Below are 22,101 nucleotides of genomic sequence, written 5' to 3'. Positions count from 1 at the left end.
TTTTCCTTATAGAAATCATATAGTAAGCTGCCTTAAACTTTCAACTTCATTTTTCCTTTAAAATGAATACAAATTTAAGTATGATTTGGGATTATCTTTCGAGAGCTGGACGACCATAGCTCCAAGGCAACTGATATGCGACTTCTTATACCAAATTTGGCTCGTATCCAGGCATAAAACACGCACACATTGTTGCCAAAGTATGCAATAAGGATAACCATTTCCCCAGACGCTTAAACTGACCTTACTCAAGTGCCACACACACACACACACACACACGCGCTAAGAGGTTGGAAAAAGGCCTTGGACTCCAACCACTTCTTTTCATAGCCACAACCACTTGGCAAAGTTTTCCTTTATCTATAAAATTTTCAAACAAGAAATATTCATCAGCAAAGTCAGATGGAGTGGAAGTCTTAAGATTGAGTTGTCTTTTAGAGAGATGTTTTTTGTTTTTTTTTTAACATAAACTTAATGTTAAATAATGATTTAACTATTTAATAACTTTTTTTATTCATTCGAATTTGCTAAACATTTTTAATTAGCTTAGCTAAATAAAATTCTGAATAATTTCTAAAATAAACTTAGCAAACTCTCATTTTTAATATTTGCATAAATTAATACGTTAAAAAATAATATATATAATTTAAAAAATATTTTTTAATCATCATTCACATGCAATTAACTGTGAAATCTATCTGCTAAAAACTGGCATATTTTTCCTGTCATTTTTTTTTGCTATGAAACTTTCCCATTAGCATAATTGAGAAATCAAATTTAAAATCTGATTTGCCATTCCGCCATTACAGTCATCGGAATGTGTAATGCGCCATGCAAATGAGGGAAAAACTAACGGAAAATCAAATAAACAACTGATTAACTTTATACATTTTTTATATATTTTTTAACAATTTTTTTATAATTTTTAAAAAACAAAACAAAAAAGTGAAATCTGCAATTGAATGGAATCCCCTCTAGTGTCTCGATTGCATTCGCTTTTCACTGACAGCCCGCCGCTGTTGTTGGTGCCACATTTATGGCACATCACATCACACACACATTTGCGGCTCCTTCGGGTCAAAGTGGTTTGTCGTTTGCATCCAGCTGAGCTCTGCCCCTCTGGCAGTTTCTATACCCTCTATCCTCTATCCTCTACCCCCTACCACGTACCCACATACCACCTCTGCTCTGCTCTTCTCCCATTTGGCCTTTAAAGTCTGTGCGGTTTTTCCCATTCCCAAACAGAAACGAAATTGAAGGCGCATCATCGATTGAAGTCTCCTGCTGCGTTGAATTTTCACCAACCTTAAAGCCAAACCATACATTTTCCCGAGCCCGAAACCAAAGTGCAAAGGCACTGGGAAAAATAAGTTCAAAAATATTGATACTACTTCTGATTTCAATCTAAAACTTAACTTTCTTAACCTTATCTCAGCTGGCAAACTATCAATTTTCTCTCAGTGCCAACACGCACTACTAGAAATCCTTTTCGCCTCGATTGAACTATAACTTTTAGTGCTGCTGGTTTCTCGTTTTTTTTTTTTTTTTTTTTGGGTGCTCTTGACGTCTCGCAGCGAATTGATTTTCCATGTAAGCACATTAAGAGTGTTTTCGCAATTTGCCTGTGGCTCAGTTAGTCAGTTCATCAATCAGTCAATCAGCCCAGCCAGCCAGCCAGTCAACCAGTTTCCATGTCTGTTATTACAGGACAACATAAAAACTTGTGTGCTCGCCCAAAAGAAAAGCGCTGGGCTGGGCTACATGGAAAATCGTTTTCCTACAGCACACAAGTAGGGGGGTTGGGTGTGGGTGTGTGCGTGTCTCATCAAGTTAAATGGAGGATGGCAAAGACGCAAAGTATTCATTTCATTTTACGTTTTTTTTTTGGCCATCCCCCCCACCCAACTGTAAAACAATCAAAAGGACATAATTGAATTGCATAACTTTTGGCAAGTGTATTTTTGTTGGGAAAATCAAGATGAAGAGGAAAAATCGGAAGTGAGAAACAAGCCTGGAAAACTTTTGTCATTTCCATGTGCCCCTCCCCACTACTCCTCCTCTTACAAAGTTTTTTTGGGCTGAAAAAACTACACGACAGGGCCAGGCCAGTGGAAAACATTTAAAAATAATGCAGTTTTCAAGTTTTAATTGCTGGAAATGTAACAGATTTTCCAGTAGTTATTAATAGTTTTCCATGATAAGGTTTATTTTTAACTGAAAGTTGTTAAAAATGTTGAGAGAAGAATGGTTATAGAGATGGATTTAGTTAAAGGTTTTAAGAAGAGAGAAAGCATCTTCCCTTTTGGTTGATTTTTTAAGCTGCAAAACTATTTGTGATTAATTTCATAAACAGAACTTCATTTTAATCTTATCAAGAGCATAATTCTATTTAATTATTTACAAATTAAACATTAATCATCAGCTTGACCCAATCTGAGTAACTCCCTGCCCTGGCTAATGCAATGAAAACTTAACAAGCATTTCCCTTGACCACGTTTTATGTTCAATTTAAACTCATTTTTACACTCAGTTTTTCCTTGATAGTTTTCCTCCTCTATTTTTTAAGTTTAAAATATTTTTTAAACAAACAGTTTTATGAATGTTTTTTTCCACTCTTAATATGGTTAAGCCCGCGGGGCGGCAGCTATTTTTATGCCTTTGCCGATCTTTTGTTGTTCCATAATTGAATGGAAAATGGGGAAAAGCGTGCAGCTTGCAGCTTGCAGAAGAGAAATCTGGCAATATGCAATATTTATTGATGGCAAACAAAGTGTATAAAGCTTGGATGTTGACCACCCACCACCACCCCCCCGGATCGAGTCTATAGAGGAATCTATATTGAGTTTCCAGCGTTGCACACGTTTCTGTTGTGATTTTTGATTTTCTCTTTTTTTCTTCCTTCTTCCCTTGCCATTTTCCGTGTAATTTTCACGCTCTTGCGATTTTTATTTTCGGTTTTCGGTAAACTTATTCGCCGTGCTTATCCTTTGCTCCTCCTTTTCTGTATTTTTTCGTTATTATTTTTTCCCTTTTTCTTTTCTTTTTTTTTTCTTTTTTTCATCGCCCTTTGCGACAATGTCGCTGCAGGATATTGTGCGTTAAAATCTGTCAACAGAAATTCAATTACATTTTGCACTCACTGCCCGTTGTTGTTGTTGTTGTTGTTGTTGTTGCTGTTGTGCGTGCCTCGTCTACGTCGCTTTCTTTAGCAGCCATCTCTTTCTGTTTCCCTACTGCTATCTGTCTCTCTTCCACACAAGCCATCTCTGTCGTTGTCATTGTCAGCTTACAACTGTTACAACATGGCGGGTTGCCTTTTTATGGCTGCAACTGCTGTTCATCTCCTGCCTCGTTATGCGACTCCTCATCCGCCTTCATTTGCCAACGCCAACGTCGCTGCTATCACTATTTTTTCTACCCCTTACACTGAGAGAAAAAGAGGGTGAACTATGAAACTAATCTGCTTGCAAAGGAAATTTGAATTTTTGAAAGTATTTCTTTCTTTAAAGAGTCTAAGAAGTCTGTTTTGAGATTTTTTAAACCTTTTTTTTTAATAAATATTTATTATTTAAGCTAAAAAAGTTTCTAAAAAGCGTTTATTAAAGATTTTTAAACTTTTTTAAAGTGAAAGATAAGAATACTAACTTTTTAAAACTGTTAATATTTTAGTAAAGCTTTTAAGATTTTATTTTTATTACCAAAAACTTCCATTTTAAAGTTTAAAATTATTTTATTGATAGTTTTTATTAAATTTTTCTAAAAAATTTCCTACAAAATCTCTAAAAATTAACATCTTTCGATTAAAAATTCGTTTTTTTTTTTTAACTTTCCCAATTCAATAAGTTTTTTTCTCAGTGACCTTCTGGCCACATTGCTTAGTGTTTTTAACTGCTTTCTGTTTAAACATCGCCACAGCCGTCGACATCAGGATTGAGTCATAGACTCCTTCAAGCCTTCATCCCTCCCTCCCTCTCTATCAATCTTCCCCTTTCCTTTTCTTTCTGCATATCTCTCCCTCACTCAGCCTAGTCCTTGTGGGCGACAGGACAAGTAAAGGACTACAACAACTACAAGGACAAGTACAAGTGGCTGACACGAGCGGGCAATGAATCCGTCAAGTGCCTGGGCGGCAGCATGGAGACATTTAATCTCTCTATCGATTTACCACCACAGATTTCAGATACTATGCCAAGAGAGAGAGAAAAGGAAAGGAAAGTTTGGTTTTAGAACGAAGGTGGGAGTTCTAGTTTGTAGGATAAGCTATAGAAAGCGATCTGAGGGAGTTACTAGTGGCTATAGAATCCCCTATGATTCCCTTTATAACTATTTTTCAGGTTACTAAATGACTTTCCTGCTAACTAACTAGCTTAGAATTAAGAGAAAGAGGAAAACTATAAGAACTTAGCAGTTATTTGATTTTATAATCAGTAAATCTCTTCAAGTTAACAAGTTTTTAGGACAGAAAATACTAACCCCGAAGCTTAGAAACTTTATGATTTCATTAAGTATTTAGTTTTCCTAACAAACAAATCGTTTTTCATTCGGAAAAGTGCACTAAAAATCACATCACATTTCCATATAACTTTATCCCGAAAACTCATTCCCAAAGCCAAATTAATCCAAGTGCTAAAGAAGCACCTTTCCAATGTTGCAACTTTCTTTTTTTTTAAGGATTTTTAAGGACTTTTTAGTGCAATTGTAAAAACTTGCCAAAAAACTGAGATTTGCTTGTGGCCATTCCGTAAGCAGATTTAATTGCCAACTTTTTGGGCCACTTTACAGAGAATGTGGGTGCTGCTGGTTGGGTTTTCCTTTTTTTTTTTTTTTGGTTTGCAAATTGTGTTAGCAACGTGGAAAACTTGTTTAGCTCTCTCTGTACCTGTGCTGGGAGTGTTAGTTCCTAAAACCAACTTATCACTGATTTTGGCTTTAAATGCGTTTTGCCATTTCTGTAAGCCGACCTTTTGCCATTGCCAAGTCTCGTCTTGGCCATACTTTAAATTAATCCGCCAGTCTAGTTACCCCTCTCTCTCTTCTAGAGGCACAAACTAAAGCTTAGTGGTTTACAGGGCCTTGGGCTGCTGCTATATAAAATCATATATATATATCTCAAAACGTAGAACCCATTCCCTTCAGTTATCCTCCGATTATTTCCGCTAATAGCGAACAATGCATTTTTTAGCGGGGATTTGGTTTTGGATTACACAAGCAGAGAAGACAGCCAGCCAGGCAGGCAGGCAGCCAGGCAGCCAGGAAGTCGTCCTGCAATGATGATGTTCCTGCAGATGGTTGGTTGGTTGGTTGGTTTTGGTTAGATCTATAGCTAGAATGGGTTTATACTATATATATATTTTGTGATTTCCGAGCCGCTTTGCTCATGGCATTAATCGATTTTATTGCATTTTGCGTAGCTTTGCCAGCTAAGAGGATTCCACCCGGACTTCCTCTTCAGAGCTCTCAGTCAACGGTCAATTCAATCACTGCCAGGGAATTTGATTTTTAATAAGCTCAAAAGCGCATTCAATTTTCACCTCTTGGCCTTTGATTGGCCTTTCCAGCTTTTGTTCTGTGTTTGGTTTTCTCTTTTTGCTTATTCAAAAAGGTGTTAAAAGGTTTACAAAACGATGGGAATTATGGAAAATTATAGGATAAGGGTCTCTCAAACGATTCTCAAACGATTCTGCTTGTTAAGATGTGAGAAGGACTTAAAAGGACAAAAGACAGCCAAGAAGAAGATCTTTTCTCTAGTTATGAAGACTAATTTTGACCTATTAAATATAGATTAATATTCCTCATAAATCTAAAACATAAACCAACCATCCTTACTAGATAAACTAACAACCGTTTATCCCTCAATTTACTCTTACTGGGAAACTCTCAGCCCTGGCCTGACCTAACTTAGATTATAATCGAGTCAGAGGCAAGTTCAACTGCAAATTAATAATAAGCCAGTTAGCCTTCCTTTTAGTTGGCCAAAGGCTTAGATTGATAGATTGAACAATGGCTAGAAAGAGGGGGGAAAGAATAAGGCAGGCAGAGAGGGGGGCGGCGGCAAGAGCGATGGGATGGTGGAAATTCAATGAAAAGTTAAATTAATAATTGAATTTCAGTTTGAGTTTTGAGTCCCTTGGCAAAGTGCTTAAAGTTGGGCATTGGATTTGTGTTCACACTTTGACTTTTCCTCCCATCATCACCCAAACACCCATCCCGCACCGCGCTCTCCACCTTTCACCGGTTGAGGCAAAGCGGGGGGGGAAAGTTTTTAATCAGTTATGCAAATTTGTTCTTGTCTTCGTCACAGCTCTCTTGGCCAATTTAATTGGCTTTCCCCATTTTGTGAATTGTGCAAATATATATATATATATATATATTCCGATATTCCGATATATAATATATATCTCCGCTATATGTTTCGCGAATTCAACAATTTTTGCATTTTTCCGCGCCTGCAAGTGGCTGGCATATTGATATTGATATTGATTTTCCCATTGCTGTTCTTTTTCCGCTCTCTCCTTTATCAAATGTATAATATTTTATACATATTTACGGGTAGATTAAACAAATAGCTTCAGCGAAATGCAACTTCAAAGGGGTGTGGCCGCCGCCGCCTCCGCCGTCCATAAAGCATTTTAATTGGAAATGTCGCTGGTTGACAATTTTAAAATGCAAAGGACTTATTGTTATTGATCTAGCCCAGCCTCATCCACATCCACATTCACATCCACATCCTTATCCACATCCTCCACATCTCATTCAGAATTCCGTGCAAGCGGTGCGATTATCCCAGTTATCCACCGCAATTGCCGGTTATCATCTGCAAGTGCCACAACTTGAGTTCCGATGTCCTGCTGCAGCTGCAGCTGTCACTTCTTGTAGCTGTAGTTGTAAATAGTCCTGCGAAAATCTACCCCTCCCCCTCCCTGCATGGTTATCTGTATGCGTATCTCTCTGTGTGGGTGTATATGTGTTTGTCGTGGAGTTTGTCCTGCACTCAGTCACCCGCACAGTTGCACAAAAGGACACAGAGAGAAAAGTTCAGGAAGTCGTCTTCAACTTGCCAGAACTTTTGTTTTGAGTTTTAAGTATAAGGAGAAAATATCTTGAATATTTCCCGAAAAATATGGAAAATCAATCTTTTGTAGGAGTATAAAGTTTTAAAGTTTTTGTCCTAGTGACAAAAATAGCCCACGCACGCGGGTCAATTAATTGCGATGCACACAAACTGTAGTGGGTGTAGGTGAACTGCCGTAGCGGTGGTGAAAGGACATATAGCAAGGACATTGTTCGGGACTTAGCTGGCAGCTTAACGTGGCTGAAAGCCCTGATTCGGTCAGCCAGGTAAACAGCTGCGATAACCCAAAGACATTTCATTAGACCATTAACTGTCAGCTGCATGTGTCCTGAATGTCCTGCATGTCCTGCGTGTGCTCTGTGATGTTCTCTCTATCTCTCTATCTCTCTCTCTGGACGTGGGAGTTTTCTCTGACAAATTGATACAAAAAAAAATATTATTTATTGCCATATTTCCCAGCCCACACACAGACAGACTCATCCTTCGCATCCTCCTCCTCAATTTCAATCTCTTTTGAATGAATCATTGCTTCTGCTGGTTTTTCTTTTTTCCAGCTCTCTCTCTCTTTTTGTCTCGTCCTTTTGTCTCGGCTTTGGCCTCACATAAAATAACAAATTTGTTCTTTTTACACCTGAACGATTTCAATGGAAATTCATTTTTGGTTTTTTGCGCGTGAGCCAGTGTTGCATAATCAAAATGGAAGATGCTTTTCAAGTTTCATATTTTTGAAGGGAAGAGGAGTTTTGGGGTAGGGAAAGTATTTGCAAATTAAACATTATTATGATATGAAGATCTGTGTTTTTACACAAATATACTTTATATATTTCCTTTTACTGCCATTTGCTAAGAAATAGCTTTTACTTTTCCAAAAATATTCCTCAAAGTTATGCATTTACTTTGGCAGGTCCCTTTAAATGAACTGCCTAAAAGTATGCAAAGAAAACAAGTACTTACAAGGAATTCCCCAATCTATGGACTAAAGCGAAGATAACTCTTTTAGTTTACCTTAACAATTGCTTAACCCTAACAACTTAATTAACCCACAACAAGCGAGACTCAATGAGAGGTGAGAGATTATTTATGCACCTGCAAAACAGACACATAATTGGTCTTTGTGCGATTAGCAATTTAAGTCCGAGTGAGATATTAAGATAGAACCCATTCTCTTCGTGGCACAATGTTACTTCGCTTCGATGAAGCGGACATATGAATCCCAAGCAAGTATATAACTTATATTAGCCTCAACTCTAAGCCTGGCAATTCGATCTGATCGTATATCCCATAGCCCCCCCCTTAAACAATGCCTTGTATTATGGCCTAAACAATAATTTAAATTGCCAGCAATTTCACTAACACACACGCAGCCAGGCAGGCATCTTGTGTACACTTGCATTTGCATCTATTTGTGTGTGTGTGTGTGTGTGTTTGAGTCTGTGTTTGGATGGCTGTAACTATGTTGTAACTGCTAACTGTCAAATTGGCTGACAGGGAAAATTGGGCGGAAAATGGGGTGGCCAGGGGTGGCTGGGTGTAGCTGCTAGGGGTAGCTGGCTGGTTGAGTGAAAACAGCACACACACACACACACAAGCACAACGCAGGCTGGCAAACAAATAGTTTGCTTTTTGTTGACTTGACTTGCTTTCTGGCCAAGACGTTGTGCGCTTGTCTGTGTCTGATTTCTGGGTGTGTATGGGTGTATGGGTGTATGTGTGTGTTTGAGTGTGTTTGTGACTTTTGATTAGGCCGACTGTTTGCTCGGCGGTTACAACGTCCGGACCAACGTCCTTCGTCCTTGGCAAATATGTTTTTAACCCCATCCGCAGCCTCGGTTTTCCCCAACATTTCCCAACTTGCCTTTTCCAACAGTTTCTGGCTTTGGCTCGATTCGATCCATTTGGGTTTTTCTTAGGAGGGTGAGTAGTGTGGCAAGTTCAAAATGATTGAAAAATTGTTTGAGAATCGCTTAAGGATTATAAAGATATCCCTATGAAGATTATAAATCCTCGATCTGAATCATCTTTACGTTTATTGAGATATCGTTGGCTATAGAATCCAGCTAATAGCTTGTAAAAATCTCTCTTAGCTTGATAGTTTTCGCTCAGTGCAGAATCATCTGCATCTTTACGGCTTCACAATTGTCAATTGCGGGTTCTTTTGGTCTCAGGAATTGGGTTTTTCCGAATGGGGTTTGGGTTTGGGTTCCATTTCCGTGTCCATTCCTTTCTCACCCTTTTTCCACAGTTTATCTTTCATTCTCTGTGTGCATGTATGTGTGTGTGTGTGTGTGTGCAAGTGTGCTTGACAAATATTGTCTTTATTTTCTGGCTGCTCGATTCCATGCTGTTATTTTTATTTTTATTTTTTTTTTGCCTCATTTTGGTTCGTTTTTTTGCTATAGTTTTTCCTTTTTTTCCTGGTTTTTCCTTGGTTTTTTCTCTCTTCTGTTGGACATTTCATTTGACTCGCAGTTATCATCATTTGTTTTGTCCGTTGACACCGAGTGTGCGAGTGTGTGTGTGCGTGTCCTGATTATTGTTATTTGCACACGTGTGTGGACCCTCCTCCTCCTCCTCTTCCCCCTTCCCCCCTTCACACACACAAAAGCAAACTGCTTACCTGTCATCTCCGGCCATCTGTCTTGCAGGTTGCCAGGTTGCCCCCCTTTTTTCACCCCTCAGTGGCAACTTTTGATTAATACTGCTTTTATTTAATTGAAAGTTTGCGAGGAGATTTACCTGAATTAGTTAGAAATGCATTCAATATTGAATGAGCAAAAGTGTTGGGAGTCCTCTTTGTTGGCTGGAGAAAGGTTTCTGTGCGGAAATGGGGCGAGAATCAGGTGAGAGTTTCCCTTGCAGTTAAGGAAGTTACACTTCTTTGTGCTTCTTGCATTTCGATTACAAGAGTCTTGATAGGTTTCCCTTGAGAAATCTTTACTAAAAACGTATTTAAGAGAAAACTTAAGAAACTTATAAAGCTAATCAAGCTGCTAAATAAAAGTTAAAATGCTTTCTGTTTATAATTTTCATCAACGAAAGCTGTGGAAAACCCCAACTTTTGGCTAATTCTGTTTTCCTAGCTGCTGATTGTACAGAAAGGAAGTGGAAATATGAGTAGTGGGTTAAACTCATAATGGTTAGTCCCACGCCAAGGAGACTTTATCCTGTAGGACAAGTGCACTGCTAGGAAAATTCTAGTTAAAAGTGCAGTTTATAGGTTTTTATAAGAAAAACACAAAACCAAACCCCTCAAAAAGGTGAATATTTAAAGGAATTTAAAAGAATATTTCACTATAATTCATAGATTTATGATATTATACATCAAAAATTTACATTATTTCTTCCCGTGCACCTTTGTATAACCCACAAACACACACACACACACCTACCCACCCATACTGGCATAGACACAACCGACCCCTCATTTCCATATCGTTGGCGGATGTAGATTGAAGTTTTCCAACGCGCTCTTGTTGTTTGCTAAACTTATTTATAGATTGGCCCACAGAGGGCTTTGCTTGCACATGGCCAGCTTAATAGCAATGGCAATCGTCCTGACGTCAGTTAGTCAGTTGGTCACTCAGTCATTCAGTCACTCCCTGGACCAACAGTAATTTGCATATTCCCACATCCATGGCCAGAGGGGGTGCACCCGCGCCCTGCCTCAGGCCAAAAAACAAACAAAACGCGTGGCCATAGGTGAGGAATATTGTCACAGAAACTGGTTGGTGGGGAAAAGAACAAACAAAAAGGGAAAAAGGGAAGAGAGAAAGGTGGGTTAGAACGAAGACAAAAGGCAAGGAAAGGTGGCCAGAAAGAAAGCAGAGAAGGTTGCTTCTTGCCTTTGATTTATCGCCATAATAATCGCCGAGAGGAATCCTTGTGGGTAACATTATTTACAACTATGTTGTCCGGGAATGATGAATGATTCCAAACTAGCACCAAGGTAACCAACACACACACACACACACACACACACACTAACTCACCCACCCACCCACACAGAGGACACTCAGTCAACCACACAGACACGCGCCGAATATGAATACAAATAAAGGACAAATGCCCAAAGGTTATTTACATATCTTGAAGTTGAACTTAAGGGCTGATGTGACTTTTTTAGTATAATATATAGTTAGGTAATATATAGTTTGGATTACTAAATTTCAGAAACTTAACGATAGTTCTTAGCCCTCTTTGTAGTTACTAAACATTTTCTCTGCCATTTCCCTGCAATTTCCATTGCCACGATCGGCCTTTCTCTGACAAGCAATAAAAATTAAAATCACAATGGGCCCCTCCTCACGCACACTAAAGCACTTGGGGACACTCACACACAGACACTCACTCACGCACACACACGCACTCAAAAGCCCAAGCGGAAAATCTGAAAATCACTCGCTTAAGTAAGTTCTCTCAGCTTGTGAGTGTGTGTGCGTGCGTGTGTGTGTGTGTTAGGTGTCCTGGCGGCCATAACCCAACACCTCTTGCCATCTCTCTCTCTCTCTCTTTCATATACAACAAGTCTTAGCCCCCATCTCGCTTGCACACGCTGGTTAAGCCCTGAGACTTCCCACGCTTTTGTTTATTTTCGTACGCTTCGTTGGCTTGGTTTTCCGCTCTTTCGTCGTCCTGTTGTCCTGTCGTCCTGCCGTCCTTTAGTCCTCTCGTCCTTTCTCATGTCTCTAGGCTTGTTTGCGCTTAGTTTGATTGAACGCTCGTAAGTATGTGCCTCCATATATCTCTCAGTGTGTGTGTGCGTGTGTGTGTGAGGGCTCCATTAAATCAAAGGATCAGACATTGTGTCTGGATGTTGGCCATTGGCCAGCCAACTGATAGCTTCCTCAATTTCCGGTTGCTGTGATGCCAAAATATATAGGCAAGTTTTCAAAAAAATTCAGTTTTTTTGTGTTCGATTTGAAAAATGTTTGAAATTTTCCTAAACTTTCGAAATATTTGCCCCAAAATATAACTTTGTAAAGCTGAAAGATACCCATTCCCACTTTCCTAGCCCATCTCTACATACAAGAGTGAATCTGTGTGTTACCCCTTTCTAGTGCTAAAAATCTGTTGGCCCAAATGCTGAATGTTGGGGATTGCGCTTAATTAGGTTTACTGGGTAAAAGGAGAAAGGGAAAAAGGGGAAGGAAGAGGTGAAAGTACGAGTATAAAACGAAAAGAAAGTAGAGCTAGTAGAGGCCCAGATACGACTATATTGACCATTATTTAGGGCTGTTAAGCGATTTCCGTACTCAAATTGAATGTTTTCACTGCCCATAAGTGTGTGCGTGTGTGTGTGTGTGTGTGTGTGGCATATTTCTATTTAAAGTGCAACCAATACACATGCAAAGCTAAAAAGGAGTGCGGCAAAATGTGGAGTTGAGAGCGAGAGAGAAGGCGAGAAAGGGGAGACGGGGAGAAGGGGAAAAGGCAGAAACGGACCCAGCAGAACGAGCAAATAAAACGTTGCTAGCCACACGCCATTTTCATGTTGCATCCTGCCATTACACAGACACAGAGCCACACACACACACACACATACAAATACTCACTCACACAGATACACACAGAGTAAGTGAGATGGGCGGAGGGGAACAAGTGGTCCTGGCGTTCGCCGCATGCAAAACTGCTCGTTTATTCAACAACATAAACATTGTTGTGCACATAAATTTATACAAAGTTCTAGTTTACATACCAGGGCTGAAAATAGGGGGTGGAGGGGTAGGGGGCGAAGAGAAAAGGGGGCGGCAAGCTGGCACAGTTAACGGGTCGAATCGATATTCATATCAACCGCAAAATGTGTGTCGCTGTCGTTGTTGCAGCCTGTGTGTGTGTGTGTGTGTGTGTTTTGTATTTCCCTTTTCTGTATTGTTTTGCCGTTGTTGTTGTTGTTGCTGTTGCTGGGAGGAGAAGGATCGAAGAGGAGGCGCAAAGCAGAAAAGCGGGTGAAGGCCTAAAAGTAGGCTGCACATTTTGATGCATTTAAAGGATGCAAAGAAAAAAATAAAAAATAAATACAGAGAACACTACGCTGCAGGACATCATGGCCAGGGACAACGCAGAACAACAACATCTGCTCGCCAAATTTGTCGCCCTTTGGCGGCACAAATTTGATTTTATTTATTTTCCCAACGCCCTGCGCGTTTTCCATTTTCCATGATAAGTCAATGCTTGCATGAGAAAAAAACCAAAAAACAATCAAACAAAAATCCATAACAAATTCATTTTCAGGCCATAAACAACGGCGGGCTTTTGAATTATTTAAATTAGTTCATTTATTAATGGCCGCAGCACTCGCTGCTGTCCATTTGCCATTAAATAATGCCCAAATATATGATGTTTGCCATAAGCTCTTTCGGTCTCTTGATTTATTTGCCATTGTTTTGGGCCAAAACAACTGCTAAACACAGCACACAAAAGTGGGAAAACAATTGCCTAAATAAGGCTATAATTGTCGTTTTTATTTGTTTATTTTTCCCTTCAATGAGAACTGTGTGGTTATTTTTTAGATATATTTGCCAGGAAGTTGGTTTTCCAAAACTCTATCTATCTATACCAGTCAGCTTTTTAAGCTGAGAGAAGTTATGAGGAAAAATCATTAGAAATATCCTCATTTTGGTTAGAAACCATGATTCTGATTTGCTGGGCAAAAATAGTTGGAATTTTGTCCATAAAAATTGTAAAAAAATAATAGGTTGTCAAAGAAGTCTTGCGGTATTTTTATTGAATTTTCAATTGTTCATAAAATTGGTAACAATAATGCGATTCAAGTCAAAACGAAAATGCGAAAATACCGCAAGACTTTTTTGCGACTAAGACTAATAATCCAAACACAGAATGTCATACATCGAAGTTTGATTGGGAATTTAGAGTCGATTGGTATCCCCACCTAAAAATATTCAATTTAGCTAGATTTGATGATGTTACCCCTTAGCAAGAATGCGAATTTTGGTTTTCCCCAATTTTTCCCTCGAAATGACAGTATTCTTCCCTTAACCAAGCCAATAATGGTCCGTATTGGGAATGTAATACGTCGTTGAGCTTGTTTTATAATTCCTTACATTTCTACATTCTTTGTTGAAAAAGTACAATTTTAGCAAGTTTTTGAAAAATTTTATAAGTAAGTAGCCCTTGTTAAAAATGCGAATTTTGGTTTTCCCCAATTTTCCCCTCAAAGTGACAATATTATTCCCATAGCAAACCCAATAATGGACCAAATATGGAATGCCCTATGTCGCTGAACTCGTAATTTAAATTCCAATCGAACTGCATTCACAGTTTAAAATGCCAAATTTGAGCAATTTTTCGAAAATTTAGATGATGCTACCCCTTATTGAAAATACGAATTTTGGAGCCTCCAAACTCGACAGTATTTTGTTCATAACTTGGCCAATAATGGTCCAAATATGGATTGTAATACCTCGTTGAGCTTGTTTTCTTGATCTTATCAAAACTGCATTCACAGTTTAAAATGTCAAATTTTTTCAATTTCTCGAAAGTTTTGATGATGGTACCCCTTATCAAGAATGCGAATTTTGGTTTTCCCCGATCTTCCTCTCAAAGTGACAATATTATTCCCATAACTAAGCCAATAATGGTCCGATTTTGAAATGTTGAGCTTGTTTTCTAATTTTTAACAAATCTGCATTCAATGTTAAATTTGTAAAAATTTTGTAATTTTTCTCAAAAAAAAAGACGATGTTACCCCTTAGCGAAAATGTTAAATTCGGATTTTCCCTATTTTCCCCTTGAAAATGACAGTACTCTGTCCATAACTTAGCTAAAAGTAGTCCAAAGATGGAAAGCCCTACATCAATGAACTCGTCATTAAAATTCCATCTTAACTGAATTCACAGTTAAAAAAGTAAATTTTTTTCCATTTTTTTTTTTTTTTTGCTAACTTTGATAATGTTACCCCTTATAAAAAATGTGATTTTTGGTTTATTAATTATTATTATTATTATTTATTAATCATGCTTTTTGATTCCCCAATTTACCCTTAAAAGTGGCAGAATTATTGCCATAACTAAGCCAAAGTCCAAGTTTTGAATGTAATACCTCGCCAAGCTCGTGATTTAAGTTCCTAAATAACTGCATTCAAGGTTAAAAATGTTAAAAATTATATAATATTTGATTTTTTTTGCCAAAATAGACGATGTTGTTGCCCCTTGTAAAAAATGCAAAAAATTTTGAAAAATTGTTTTACCAAATTTCGATCAAAAAGCGATAGAAATAAAATAGTAGGCCTTTTCATATATCCAAAAACAGTCAGTTATTTAGCTGATCTGAGATCATTTCTAGAGAAGGTTTAACAAAAAAGAAAGGGAAAACATCATAAATTTGTGCCAGAAGTTCTGATCTTGATTTTAGGGCCAAAAATGTTTACTTTTTTGCCACACAAAATTACCAAAGAACTTAACTGTTAGCCCTTTTATGATATTATATATTCATTTTGATATTTTTAAAAATGTATCTATCCAGATCCAGCATATGTAGTCCCGAAAAATGACCCACTATATCGCCTACGAATTAGGGCCAAGGCCTTGGCGTATTAAAACTATTTTATTTGTCATTTTGCTGGGCTGGCTGCTGCTTTGGCTGAAATGAAATTCAGCGAATATGTTGGCCAGAAACTGTTGCCACCATTCAACAGTTAGTGGTTGTCTTCGATACAGTCTGGGGGTTGGGTTTTTGGGTACTTCCAGAGGGTGAGAGGAGGTGAGAAGCTTGGCTTCGTGGGTGGGGGGTGGAGGTTTTCGGTTTTTTTGTTTTTTGTTTTTTGGCGAGGGTTTTGGGACAAGGCCGCGGCGGCGGTTTCTGTTTGCGTTTGCGTTTTGTCAGCCATGACAGCGTCGGCAATTGCGCCACCTGCGGCTCCATATTGGCACTTGTGTGTGTGTGTGTATGCGTGTGTTGGGGTAGGGGAGTGCCCACACCCAAGTGTATATGGTGTGTAAGTGTAAGTGTGTGTGTGTTTGGCCTTGTTTGTTTATGAGCCCTAATCAAATTGGCCATAATTAGATGCAACAAAGTTGAATCTTTTGAAGCGTTTTCGACGTTTTCTTGGCCTCTTGAAAAACAGAGAGCACCTGCCTGTCTTCCCCCCTCCCCCCCTCCTCCTTTCCCTTTTCCGAAAAACCAAAACCAACAGCACCCTCAGCACTCCCAAGTTCTTCCCCCATTTTTCCCCACTTCCTGTCGTGCCGGAATCGTCAGCATACCAGAAACGCACGAACGGATACGCCACGTTAGCTGTTCGCAATGCGTTCGGAATTTGGAAAAATCCATTTCGGTATATATTACTGTAAGTGTATAGGTAGCTCTGTATGTGTATGTGTGTGTGTATGTATGTGTGTGAGTCGCAGATCCTTTTTTTTAAAAAGGAAACGAGGCTTTGGTGTGAAACTAGCAAAAGTACAAGTGGAAATTAAGAATTTAACACGCCAGCCAGCCAGCCAGCCAGTTAGCCAGCTTTTGGGGTGGCAATAAAAAATGGAAATTAAGAATTTATAAGCACAGCGTTTGGCTATCAAATTCGTTCAATTAAAGTTTGGAAAACTAAAAGAAAATATAATAAATAATAAGGATTTTATATGCTCCTTTAAGGATTCAATCAACTTAAAAGCTTTCCACAGCTTTAACTTTCCTCTTTCACATTTTTCATCTATCCGAAATCTATTTTAACCCTGCTAATTGAAAATTTGACTCATTTTGAAATGGAAAACTCATTGATTGTGTTAATCATTCTTGTTGATTAAAACTTTCGCTTTGAGCTTGAGTTGAGTAAACAGTTCCAGGAAGTTGGCCACAAAATGAATGTGGGCCTCTAATGTGGCCCACGGAAATGGCTAAATTCAGCGGAATCTTTTCGATTTGATAGTTTCTACCAACACCAACCACCCACCCTTGACCATTTCGCAATCCTTTTAAGCCGTCGAGTGTCGAGTGGTGGTTGGTGGAAAACTTCCAACCCAATCCCTGGCCATGTGGCAGCCCTTTGTCTTGGTGCGGTGCATTGTGCAAGTTGCACACGAGTTGCTGGCGGACAAACAAAAGAGACAGATAAACTGATTGACAGATGAACAGAGGGAGAGCGAGATGGCGGCATTGCACTTAATGGGCCAGGCGGTGGGTGGTTAGATGATTCTTGGTTAGTTCCTCTACACCATATGTGGGTGGTGATGGTGCAAGTGGAAAAGACTGTTTGACATTTGCTGTCATTGTCAACGTCGGCGACAGTTGCTGCCGCTGCTGCTGCTACTGCTGACCAGCCTGCCGTGGTGCTTTGTGCAATTGCCCGGTGTTTACCCAGCGACCACCCACTCAAACTAACCACCTAGCCAGCCAACGACCACCCAGTCAGTGGGTTGCAAGGTTGACCGCCAGTGGGCAACGCCTTTGTCTCTGCGGTCGAGCACGTCTGCTTATTGGGATTGTCGAGTGGCCACCGCCAGTCCAACCCAACCCCCCAACCCCAAAATCACCTTGTTCCAAGCCACCACCTATCCACCCACTCTTACCCGCCCAACTTTCATCACACAAACACTCACAAAGCACACACTCATACACTCACACATTGTCAAACTGCAAACTGCAATCGATTGTCACAACAGAAAACAGAACGTAGAGTGCCGAGCAAGTAGTAAAAATATTTCATAAAATATTTACATTGTTGTGTGAGAGTGTGTGTGTGAGTGTGTGTGTGTGACTGCTGCTGCTGCTGCAGTTTTCCTATTTATCCATTTGTTTATTTGCTGCTCCTTGTATTTTCCTCTCTTGATTTTTCCTTGACCATTCGCCTGATTGATTTTGTATTAATTAAACTCGTCCAAAGTACCAAATCCTTGAAGATAAATCAAGGATTAAAAGGAGAACAATCAAAGTTTTCTTTTTATTTGGAATTTTCTTTTGATTCAATCATTGAAAATTCATTTTCAACACACATGTAGAAATTTCGAAATTCCTTACTATTATGTCGTTTAACCTAACAACATTTATTGGGGCAATCAAGTTTGAAGGCTTTCTGTGGTCCGAAATAATTGATAAGGCATTTATTGGCTTTTCATTTAGATTCATTTCGTGAAGTTGCCGCCTTTAGGATTTGGCATTTGGCATTTAATTTTACGCTAAAAAGTAGGCAAGCTAAAAGGAATGTTTAAGAATTGGCCTGGAAAATCTGCGAAAAATTACTAATTTAACTAACATAAGACCTTTCTACTTCCAAATACTAATTAATTTACCCTTTAGCCATTATAAATTCCCTTTAATTTTCCCAAAATTAACACCTTACATCTGTCATCTGATTTCTGCAACGTCATAGGAAGCACTTTCCTTACGGCCCATTAGACCTCTGTTCTTTGGCTTAATACCAACTGGAGACTCATAGACCTACATTTATTGTTTTCCTTTACAGATTTTGCCAGTGCTCCCAACCCAACCAAAAAAACAAGAACAAAAGCGGAAGCGGAAACGAAAGTAACGCCCAAGGCAAGGGAAGAGGTGGAAACGAAAAGAGGAGGAGCAAGGAGAAAAGAGAAAAGAGCAGGACAACAAACGGCTGAATAATGCAAATTAAAACACAATAAAATGTAAAACACAAATGACAACAGCGGGAAAAGGCAAACGGCGAAAGGCGAAAGGCGAACGGCGAATGGTGAACGGTGAACGGCGTACGGAAAATAGGAAAAGCGAAAGCGAAAACGAATCGGTTGACATGCCAAAAAAATAAAATGCGAGTGGCGGCAACTTTTCCATTGAATTGATTTGATTTTCCAGGCGAAGAGTATAGGGGGCATACGCCGGCATACGGAGCGTATGCGCGATACGTATACGCGATATTTTGCTCAACGCCAGGGGAGCGCGGCGGGAAATTTGCATAACTTTGCTGGCGTGGCATAAACATCAAAAAAGCAAATTGCAAGTAACAAAACGGAAACAACGGTCATAAAAACGGCGCCAGCCTCGTAAAAAAAAAATAAGAAAGAAAGTAAGAAAGAAGAAGAAGAATTCTCCTCCCCCCACCCAAATCTCCACTCCTTCAAAGTGAAAATTAATTTATGCAGCAAATCAAATACGAATAGGGAAGAAATATAAAAGTAATCGCAGGCCGTAACAATTAAGACAGCAAGGGGGGAAAAGTCCTGGAAAAGCCCCCGGGGAAAACCAACTGCAGCAGCGGCAGCCAAAAAGAAAAACACACACAGAAAAAAGACAAAAAGGAGAGTAGAAAACAGAGTTGGAAAACCGGTTAGCAAGGGTTGCTTATAAATGTACCAGGACAGCGGCTGCAGCAGCAGTAGCAGTCGACGCGGCAGCAGCAGTGCAGCAGCAACAACATCTACAGCAGCAACTGCAGCAGCAACAACAACAACAACAACAACTAGCAGCAGCGACGAGGAAACCCTCGAAACTCTGACGATAATAACAACAACAATAACCGAAAGCGATATCCATGCGACGACCACAACCACGACGGTTATAGCCAGCGGTACGGCGACAACAGCGGCAACAGCAACACTTGCCACACTTGCAACACTTGCCACCGCCAACACCACCACCACCACCACCGCCATCAATAGCGACATCGAGGACAGCAGTCCCGTGGAGAGCGAGGATAGCGAGGAGTGCGAGTATATCGAGATCGATTGCCAGACGACCGCCCAGGAAGGCACATCGCCAAGTGGCGGCAGCACCAGCAGCAGCGGCGGCGTCGGCAATGCAGCCTTGCTGCAGCGCAGCAGCAATCAACATCAGCAGCAGCAGCAGCAGCAGCAACAGTTGCAACTGCAGCTGCAGCAGGCGGACGTCCGATTGTTGCGTAAAATCGGCTATATTGCATCGCGTGTACGCTGCCTGTCAAAGTTCTACGGAGATTTCCGACTGGTGAATCCGTACAGTGCCCGCCGACAGAGACGCCAACTGCAGGAGATCCTGCTGCGTCACTCGATCTTCGATCCTGGCAAGGAACACCAGCGGGCTATTGTTTTGGCCGCGGCAACAGCGGCAATTGCCGGTCCTCTGGCGGCCATCGATTGTGCCTGCGGCAGCAGCAGCATAAGCTTAGAGGCGGTCAGCAGTAGGAGTCGCAGCAGTGAGCTGGAGGAGGATCATCAGGAGCACGAACCGGATCAGGAAGAGCTCGAGCAGGAGGAGGAGGAGGAGCAGGAGCAGGAAGAGATATTGACGAATCAGCAGGATATTGAAGAGGAGCCACCACCGCCGGCGATTGCTGTAACCACCACCACCACGGCCACTGTACGCCGGAAATCCTCGAGCAGTTCCACCATTAGCGGCACGGCCACCGTTTCCGGTTCCGTTTCGGTCTCGGCCTCTGCCTCGCAATCCTTTTGCTCCAACAATATCAATCTGCTCGAGGAGCTGCTCATCCAGTTTTACGAGGAACAGGATCATCGCAGCAATTTGACCGTAATCAGGCATCGTCATCATCATCAGGAACAGGAGCAGCAGCAGAGGATCACCAATAACAACAATAACAATAACAATTGCAATAGCATACAGAACAACAACAACAACATGTCGAATCCTGCAGCAACTGCAACAGCAACAGCAGCAGCAGCAGCAACAGTAGCTGCAACAACAACCACAACGCCATCCGTTGGCATTGAACAGCCGGCGACATCGAGCGATAACATAACCACCACAACAACCAGCACCCACTTGCAACCCACCACAATGCTGCCCGATGGCAGCGATAATCCGCGACGTCGTCGTGCCAGCGATTGCTCAGCGGTCCAGGCCGCCATCCAGAATCAGCTGCACTGCATCACGCTGAAGAACAACAATTGTGGGAAAGCTTTGCCCTTTCATCGCGGCAGTTGCGGTGCCGCCGGTGAGCATTTATTGGCAGCCAATTCGATTGCCAATCGTGCCACCATTATCCTAAGTAAATCCTGCAGCAATGTGGATGGTGATGTGGCAACGACAGCCCTAAGTTCAGCTGCCATTGGCGGTGGCATTAAAATGCGGGCCAGTGCCACAGATATTGAATCGAATGCATTGAATGGGGCACGGGATGCCATCGTTGCAGCATCGAATAATGGCAACGGGAATGGGAATAATGGGAACAACGGCAACAACGAGTACAGCATCCTGCAGCTGAACAACACGATCATCCAGTGCCACTTCAACGACGATGACTTTCGCGCTTTGGTCAAGGACCTTAAGCGTAAAGTGGAGTACACGGAGCGCATGAATTGGCTATGTGAGTAGATCGATTCTACATATATAAGACAATTTATTAATATTTAGGTATCTATTAAACGATCAATTAGTATAGATTACTTTTATCTTTGATTAGAAACATGAAAGAAGCTTTCTGTCTTTCCTATAAACCAAAAACAAAAATGTTCACAATGAGGAGAGATTGTAGCTAGCAATAAATATTGCATACTTTTGGGCTGCACCTTAAACTACCGATTCCCACCGATGCCGCTTTATAAACTTCTTTTCCTTTTTAAATCCCATTGCTAAACTAAAACTTAAGCCAGTTCCCTGTTTAGCAAACTAATTTCAGAATATTCCCAGAAATAATTGATGTTACGATCCGAGCAAGTACTTTGGCCTCTGACCAGAACACCCACCCCAAAGCACCCACTTCCATTTCCGGTCTGCATTGTACTTTCTCCCCGCCTCCCTATCCCCTATTTTCTTTACTTTTTTTTTGTTCGCTGTGTGTGTAATCGCCTCAAATGAGGCATGAGCAAATGCAACAATGGGATGGAATCAAATGGACAAATTTAAATGCAACTACAATGGACGGGAATGAACGAAATGGAAAATGGAAAAATCATTTCAAAACGCTGCGCACACACAAATGCAAAGGGGGCTTAGGCCATTGGCTTTTCCAACCGGAAAACTATGTGTGTGGGTGTGTGGTGCGGGCAAAAAGCAGCCGTCTGTGACGGCCATGTGAAATATTTAATTCAGGAAGCAGGAAACAACATTCAACATTCAACATTCAAGCATTTCCACATTCATTCCACATTTTCCAGCATAAATGCATAAAGCTA

General features: G+C 40.5%; 1 protein-coding gene across 1 annotated transcript in view; it reads left to right on the top strand.

The window, feature by feature from the left end:
• The window catches only part of LOC108103833 (high affinity cGMP-specific 3',5'-cyclic phosphodiesterase 9A), a 116,266-nt gene that overhangs the window by 56,735 nt on the left and 37,430 nt on the right, over positions 1 to 22,101 (top strand). Inside the window, exon 4 of the mRNA XM_017209520.2 lies at positions 18,486 to 21,293. Within this exon, the coding sequence (XP_017065009.1) occupies positions 19,340 to 21,293 (1,954 nt within the window). The 5' untranslated portion in view covers positions 18,486 to 19,339. The remainder of the gene's footprint in view (positions 1 to 18,485; positions 21,294 to 22,101) is intronic.

The sequence above is a fragment of the Drosophila eugracilis genome, unplaced genomic scaffold, assembly GCF_018153835.1.
Source record: "Drosophila eugracilis isolate 14026-0451.02 unplaced genomic scaffold, ASM1815383v1 contig_408, whole genome shotgun sequence".
Classification (NCBI taxonomy): domain Eukaryota; kingdom Metazoa; phylum Arthropoda; class Insecta; order Diptera; family Drosophilidae; genus Drosophila; species Drosophila eugracilis.
This window is presented reverse-complemented; position numbering and strand designations above follow the sequence as displayed.